The 8,338-nt window shown below is 35.9% G+C and overlaps 2 protein-coding genes across 2 annotated transcripts; both read right to left on the reverse strand.

The window, feature by feature from the left end:
• Nucleotides 1-3,774: 3,774 nt before the first annotated feature.
• On the reverse strand, nt 3,775-5,619 carry LOC133180739 (uncharacterized). Its single transcript, XM_061315207.1, has 2 exons — nt 4,810-5,619; nt 3,775-4,391 (listed from the first exon to the last, which is right to left on the reverse strand). The coding sequence occupies exons 1-2, from the start codon at nt 5,509-5,511 to the stop codon at nt 4,326-4,328; spliced, it is 768 nt and encodes a 255-aa protein (XP_061171191.1). The 5' UTR covers nt 5,512-5,619; the 3' UTR covers nt 3,775-4,325.
• A 216-nt stretch (nt 5,620-5,835) lies between these two features.
• On the reverse strand, nt 5,836-7,980 carry LOC133180643 (uncharacterized). The gene has a single exon (XM_061315114.1). The coding sequence runs from the start codon at nt 7,978-7,980 to the stop codon at nt 5,836-5,838; it is 2,145 nt and encodes a 714-aa protein (XP_061171098.1).
• Nucleotides 7,981-8,338: the final 358 nt, after the last annotated feature.

Here is an 8,338-nt window from a genome sequence, read left to right on the forward strand (position 1 = left end):
TTTTCTCATGTTTTATACATCACCAACAATGTTCTGCACATGTTTTTGTATATGAATCCACACTTTACTTCATCACCTTCACGCAAAAAGCATTTTGACGTCACATCAGTGGTACATGAAAAAAAATATGCAATGAATAATATCCACGGGATAAAGGGATAAATATGTAATAAACTGAAAGATCTTTGTGACTAAAAAAAAAAACACTATAAGACAGTAATGATTTTGTTTTAACAAACTATCTGTTATATTGACACATGTAACAACTAAATGCATTTTATTCAAAGGCGATCCAAAAGAGAGTCAATGGATCCCTTACCTTTAAGAGGAACTGGACGGAATATAAGAATGGTTTCGGTGCCCCGGAACAGGATCTCTGGATTGGTAAATATTAAATTGATTAAAATGTTATCTCTGTCTGCTTCAAAGCTTAGCAAATAATATGTTAAGTAAAATATCAAACTTCATAATCCCATTTTAAGACTGGGTACTCTGCTTTTGGCGATATTTATCTCCAATGAATTATTTACCATTATGTGTTATTAATTTCATTACAAATGGAAAGGAAAGTAAAATGGAGGAGAGAAAATTCACTTAAGTGACAAACACGATTTCTCTTCAATTCTGATAAAAATTAACGAATCTTTACATTAAAAAACTTGAAATAAAACTTTAAAAAGTTTTCTAGTATAATTTATTTGTTTTGACGGTAATATTATTAAACAAATAGTTATCGTATCGCAATGATTTCGAATCTACCTCAAAACAGGAAATGACGTAATCCATCAGCTAACAGATGAAAATACATCTCTCTTTGTTTCCATCACGCTCCTGAATGGTACAAATCTGTATGAGTTATACGACAGAGTCTCTGTTTCCAATGAAGCAGAGAAGTATCAGCTCTTTCTTGGGGAACCTGCTACAGGAACCTTAGGTACGTAACAAGTAACATGGATATTTCATAAAATAAGTGAGAGTGAGAGAAAGTGATTAAGCAAAGTATGAAAACGGGAAAAAAAGAAAAGACAGAAAGATGAAAGGGGGATTTAATTTGTTAAAAGAAATGTAACAAGTCAAACACATGGTCATTCCCATTTCATTTCCAAAGCTATTTACAATATTGGAGAACTTCTCTCGAAATGATTTTACTGATGAATGTAATATTGTAATTACTGATGAATGTAATATTGTAATTACTGATGAATGTAATATTGTATTTTCTGATGAATGTAATATTGTAATTCCTGATGAATGTACTATTGTATTTCCTGATGAATGTAATAATGTAATTACTGATGAATGTAATATTGTAAATACTGATGAATGTAATATTTTAATTACTGATGAATGTAATATTGTTTTTATAGGTGACAGCATGCTAAACTCAATTGATCCTGCAATCGGTGCTCTGTCTGGAATGTACTTTACCACATCAGACAGAGACAATGACAAGAGTACTGGATATAACTGTGCTCCTGTTTTTAAAGGGGGTTGGTGGTTTAACAGATGCCATCGAGCCTTTCTCAACGGGCCCTGGTCCTCGAGAGCCTGAGAGCTACCCTGGGCTCCTGCCGTGGAGTCCGGATTATCTGTGAGGGAGACTATTATGATGTTAAAACTTCAATAGAGGAAATACTTTTTTTCTGTATACAAATTCAATTTTGTTAATTTCTTGCAGTATAAATTGCTTTTTTAAAGATATTTCTTTGGATATCGATATTTTAGTTTATATACTTTATAATCATCACGGAATAAACATAATTATCTCCTATAGCTTGTACTTGGATAAAATCATATTCAATAAATAGCATAAGATTCCTTTTCATCTTCTGTTTTAAACATGTCTTTCACATTTCTTTACTGTTTTATTTATGAATCAAATTTATTTGGCTTCATAACTCTTACATAAAAACTATTGTGACGTCATTACTCCTTATAGAACGATATTATCTTATAACTGATATCCAAGAATAAACATGCGAGATTTTTTTTTTTTTTTTTTTTTTTTTGTCTCTGAGAGAACTTTAATTCTTTGTTTAAATACTAGTAGGCCAGTTCAGGACGTTTTCGTGAAGGATTTAAAGAAAAACCAAAATGCTAATAAAAATATTCTGAAAGGAGAAATAAAATCGTATCTATAAAAGTTTTATCTGTTAAATTTAAGTTTAAACGATTTTTCTTTCAAATTACATATGAATAGTGTTCAAAGTTGTTTATTTAGGAGTTTTGACTGTTTAGACATTTTTTAAAGATTTGAATTGTTGTTTATTTTATTTTATTTTATTTTTAAATTTTGCTTATTCAACTCTGCATACGAAATATTAGTGCTGTATATATATTTGAAGACTAGAAACTTTGTTTTTAATTCAAGTACTGTCACAAGAAGATACCTGGGCGGATATGTTAAACGAAGTTTGACTTATTTATATGATTGAATAACTAATCTCTAAATGGCTGGGATCCAACATGGTAGAACAATACTACATGTACTTTATGTTTACCTGCATGTGACCTTCCAGATGAAAATAAGGATTTGTTTTCTACAATGGACTGTCAAATAATGACCTTGCGTAGAGAATAGTGATCCAAACTCCCCTAAATAAATAACAGAAAATCTTTTCTACATATTAACTTTACATTTTAATTAACAAAATAATATTATACAACATAATAAACTGGTTTGGTGTGTGGTCGTCCGTGTCCCTAGAATGTCTACTACGTCTATGGTTTTGTTCCACACGGTGTTTAGGCTACACTGCAGTCTCTTGCCGCTAATGAGGCTCAGACACCCCTCTCCAGTGCCGAGAAAGGTTTACACTTCCCCCTCTCCAGTGCCGAGGAGGTTACACGTCCGTCTTGCGTTCAAGACTATGAGATGTGACTGGTACCGGCCGCCATCTCTACACTACTATACAGGAATGAGACCTGTTAAATATCATACACAGAATAATATAGACATACAACTTACTCCGTGAGTACAATATGTACAACGCAATAAATGCTTTACTATACAATAGTTATTACAGAACGTAGAACCCACAAATAAAGACACAAACAATCCACCGTACAATTAAGACTCAAACATTTTCGAGTAACTATAAATAACAGAACTTAAAAATATCAAATAGAATAGCTTAAAGTTGCATATTTTAAAAATTCCGTATCTGGGTGTTTTGAGATGTTTACAACTTTATAAAATATTAAAAACAAACACAAATAAGGCTTACCTCAGAGAAGCAGGACCATACAACTAAATTCTAAACAAGTAAAACCCTCAGTGGTCTGCCATGTGTATAAGATAAATCAAACAGATCTTGAGAAGTTTTGAAAACGTCCTTCTCCCAGGACTGCCGTGTCCAAACTGAAGCACGGGCTTACAAATATTTTAAAGGTCCGGTGATTTGAGGTATAAAACAGGGTAACATAAACCCGGTGAAAAATGGAGGCTCCCCACAGGTAAATATAAATTGCTTGCGTGTTCGAATAGGAACATGTAGATTTTAATGTGACAACTACCTCCCATTTTCCAAAAGTACGCAGTACTTTAAAACACATAAAAATCTAAAAATGAGAAAACAAACCTGAAACTTTACAAATGACAAACTATTTACATGAATTTACAAACGACTCAGGTAATCTGCCCCTACATTCTCTTTTCCCTTAATGGCTTGGACTCTGAATCGATATGGCTGGAGACTGAGTGCCCAGCGCATCAATCTAGGATTGGTGACCTTTGACTGGTTTAGATACACAAGAGGACTATGATCAGTCTCTAGAACAAACTCTTGACCGTATAAATACTTTTGAAATTTCTGAATGGCCCCAAACAATAGCCAAACATTCTTTCTCTACTGTTGCGTACGCACTTTCACACTCTTTCAACTTCCTACTCGCGTATGCTACTGGTAACTTTTGATCTTCTACTTTCTGAAACAAGACAGCTCCCAAACCTCTATCAGATGCATCAGTCTGAAGTATAAAAGGCTCCTTTATGTTTGGTAATTTCAGAATAGGAGAATGAGTTAGTGACGACTTCAAAGACTGAAATGCAATTTCATGACATTTTTCCCACACAAGTTTGGTTGGGCACCCTTTCCTAGTCAAATCAGTTAATGGCAATGCAATACATGCAAAGTTTGGAACAAACTTACGATAGAATCCTATTAACCCAAGGAACGATCGTAGTTGTTTTTTAGTTTCTGGTCTTGGTGCATCTTGTATAGCCTTGACCTTGTCCAACATTGGTCTCAATTGTTCATTGCCAATCACATGACCTAGACAATTCAAACTGGAATAGGCCAATGAGCACTTACTTGGTTTAGCAGTTAGACCTGCACTACGTAGACGCTGAAAAAGTTCGTCAAGTACTTTGAGATGATGTTCAAATGTCTCTGTGAAAATAATTATGTCGTCAATAAAATTGTCAACATTTTCCATGTCACTCAAAACCTTCCGCATCAATCGGGAAAAAGTAGCTGGTGCTGTAACTAAACCAAAGGGCATAACGCAAAATTGAAATAACCCTTTACTTGTTCTAAAGGCTGTCTTTGGTTTAGATGCCTCTGTCAGTTTTATTTGCCAATAACCCGTTGATAAGTCAATTTTTGAGAAATATTTGTATCCTGCAAATTTTGCAAACATTTCGTCTGCGTCTGGTATTGGCTCCGCATCAAAAATTGTTTGTCTGTTTAGTAGTCGAAAGTCAATACAAAATCGATTGGTACCATCTTTCTTTGGAACAATAACTATTGGTGAACAAAAGGGAGACTCAGATGGTTCAATGATATTTAATTTCAACATATCACTCACCTCTTTGTTGACTGTTTCTTCCAAAGAAAAGGGGACTGAACGTGTTTTGACATGTATTGGCTTATCACTTACCATGCGGATGTCATGTTCTAAAATATTCGTACTTCCTGGTTGGTCTTGTAGAACGTCACCATACTTGGCTATAGTACTCATCAACTTTTCCCTTTCCTCGGTCGATAGCAAACCATTGATATCCACGTCTGTGCCTTGGTCAGAATCTAGTGCCGGATAGTCATCTAACTGTCCTTCCTGTGTTGTGTCTTCCACACAGTCCACAAATGTAGCATTTATTGAACCAAATACACTTCCATCAGTCACAAAAAGAACATTGTTACATTGTGCTCTTTCAACATATTTCTTGAGTAGATTAATGTGAAAAGTCTTTACTTTTCCATTCATTTTCAACTGATAGTCAACACGGTTTACCTTCTTTAAAACCTCAAAAGGCCCTTTCCATTGGAGAAGCAACTTATTGTTGTCTGTAGGCATTAAAATAAGAGCTTTGTCACCTACCTTTAGAGATCTATTTCTAGCTTTCTTATCGTAGTACTTCTTGTACCTGGTGGCGGATTTTTCAAGGTTTTCTCTGGCAAGCTGGGCCATGGACTGCAATCTCTCTTTCAGATCTAAAACATACTGATAAGTTGTTTTCACGTTTGGATCTTCTATTTCCTTGGTACAAAGTTCTTTCAAAATAGACATGGGACCTCGTACTTGCCTTCCATAGACTAATTCAAAAGGTGAGAACCCCAAGCTTTCCTGCGGTAACTCTCTATAAGCAAAGAGAACTGCATTTATATACTTATCCCAGTCCTTAGGCTTCTCTGCACAAAGTCGTTTAAAGATTTGTTTCAAAGTCCAATTAAAGCGTTCGACTAACCCATTACAGGAGGGATGATAAGGTGTGGTTGTCCACTGCTTCATAGAAATGAGACGACTAACCTCCTTCATAAGAGACGACGTGAATTGAGTACCCATGTCCGTTAACATTTATCTTGGTATACCTACCCTAGAGAAAATTTCCATTTACGCTTCTGCAACTCTTTCTGTCTCTATACTTGGCAAAGCTACGGCTTCTGGATAACGGCTTGAATAATCTACTAGAGTAAGTATGTACCTGTTACCCTTTTCCGTGACTGGAGTTAACGGACCCACTATATCAAGTGCAACTCGTTGGAATGGTACATCAATTAATGGCATACGTTCTAAAGGCACTTTTCTCACCCTACCTTTTTGAAGAGTACGCTGACATATATCACAGGACTGGCAAAACCGTCGGATGTCACTCTGGAGTCCTGGCCAGAAAAACTCTGAGTTAACCCTGGTTATTGTCCGCTGGATACCTAGATGTCCTGCTAATAAAGAATCATGTGCTAACTTCATGACTAATGCGCGAAATTTCTCTGGAACTACAAGCTGAGAAAATACCTTATTGACGCTGTCGTCGTTCGCTACAAACTCTCGATAAAGCAAACCATTCTTTTTATACCATTTTACCTTACCGTTTTTCTTCTGGTGAACAGTATTATGTTCTGCATAATCCCGAATCTTAGTAAGGGTTGGATCCTCCTCTTGTGCAGTCTTGATACAGTGTGGTTCTATTACGTCTGTGATTATGTTGGGTACCTTCAGAGGTGGATAAGGCTTCTCTCTGTTCCTTTTCTGTTGTCTCGTTTCTACTGCGTTGACCTGCCAATTCTCGTCTGCTTTGTCTGGAAGTCTTGCATCTGGAACATTTCCTATTATCAAATCATACACTGGATTTTCCATACACCATACCTTGTGATAACCACACAAATAGGGAGTATCGATGAACACTTCTGCTACAGGAACTGTAATTTTTGAGCCGTCAGCTAAGACACACACCTGTTGCTTACTGTCTACAAGGTCTTTCTCACTTACCTTGGATTTCCGTACAACAATTCCACTGCATCCAGTATCCCTCAAAACAGTCACAGGATTTCCGTTGATGTAACCCGCAGAGATAGGCATGGAAAAATTTACAGACTTCTGACAAGCTGAAGTAAGAGTAGTGGGCGACATGTTCACCATCGAATCTATGATAGAATCTGAAGGTAAAGTACTCACAAAACAGACTGGTTTTTCATTTATTTGTGCAGTAGGTGATTCTCCTTCGGTTCTTACTTCAGATACATTACCAACAACCGGTTTGGCTTTACATTCTGAAGCAATATGCCCTACTCTGTGACACTTAAAGCATCTTCTATCTGACTTGGGTACAAACTTACCTGTATTTGTTGTCTTCATATGCACATTGTCTCTGTTCTTAGCACTGTATGTTTTCTTGACTGTTTCTTGTTTCTTCTGCAATAAACCCTTACCTTTATCTACTGCCTGGACTGAGCTCAGGTTTCTAGCATCTTTGTATTGGTCTGCAAGATCTGCCATTTTCTTAAGACTATCTGGAATGCGCTCTTTCAGAAATAAACGTAATTCTTGACTACAAATATGTAAAAATTGGTCACGCAACATAAGATCGTACAAACCCTGAAATGTTTTTGGTGCTTTTGCCATTTCTATCCATCTATCAAAATAGCTACTTAGGCGAACTGAAAATTGTGCAAAAGTTTCCAATTGATCAGGTCGACAAGATCTAAACTTTTTCTTAAATCCGTCATCCGTCAGTTCAAACCGTCTCAGTAGAGCTTTCTTCAAATTCTTATAGTCTAAGGCCTCACTTTTGGGCATTAACGAGTAAACATCTAGAGCTTTACCCCGTAAAAGCGCACTTAAGTTAACAGCCCAATTCTCTTCACCCCATTTTTGTGCTTCTGCATACCTTTCGAATCGGAGAAGGAAACTGTCCATCTCATCATGTTCTTCATTAAATACAGGAAGCTTTGGAGCTTTAGGCGTAACTCGACCTTGACTGTGATCAGATTGCACATCTTTGCTTGTATTTACTACCTGTGATTCATACACTTTCTCAACTTTCATCTGCTCAATCTCATACCAATATCTCTCCTTCTCTAACTCCAATGAAACTTTCTCTTTCTCTGCCTCACAATCTAGTCTTTTCTTTTCTAATTCTCTCTCCGCATTTCTCTCGTCTCTCTGAATAGCTTGTTGTTCTCTAATGAAAGTTGTTAACTCCTCGTCTTTCAACCCTAATGACTCTCCATATTCTTTTAATTGATTTAGTATATCCATTTTCTTATATTGATATGAAAATGAGTCTAATGACAGAAACCTCACATCACACAGGACACGATAGAAATTTACTTTCGGACTTACTATACAATACCCATGGCAAACAATTTGGTTGCTGATATGGTCCAACTTACTGAGACATTGCCGACTTTTAGAAACACCTCTCAGAGGTCTCAAACATCCAGAACCGGACAATTCTTCTACAAAATACGAAAAATGATCACACAACTGAAACAAAATAAAAAATGCACAACATAAACATGTAGGTAACATAAATGTCCAAAATTTGTAACACTGTTATTGGTAGAAATTGAAAACAGAATTGAAAACAAAAAGGGATTTTTTTTTTACAATGATT

The sequence above is a fragment of the Saccostrea echinata genome, unplaced genomic scaffold, assembly GCF_033153115.1.
Source record: "Saccostrea echinata isolate AGI-Se365-2 ecotype Australia unplaced genomic scaffold, CSIRO_AGI_Sech_v1 ptg000007l, whole genome shotgun sequence".
NCBI classification, from domain to species: Eukaryota; Metazoa; Mollusca; class Bivalvia; order Ostreida; family Ostreidae; genus Saccostrea; species Saccostrea echinata.

Bases quoted from the DNA above. Each gene is read 5' to 3' on its own strand.
- LOC133180739 (XM_061315207.1), bottom strand. From the start codon at position 5,511: ATGTCTATTTTGAAAGAACTTTGTACCAAGGAAATAGAAGATCCAAAC. The intron at 4,392-4,809 runs GTGAGTGATATG...TTATTTTCACAG, and splicing joins AAGAAACAGTCAACAAAGAG to AGACATTTGAACATCATCTC.
- LOC133180643 (XM_061315114.1), bottom strand. From the start codon at position 7,980: ATGGATATACTAAATCAATTAAAAGAATATGGAGAGTCATTAGGGTTG.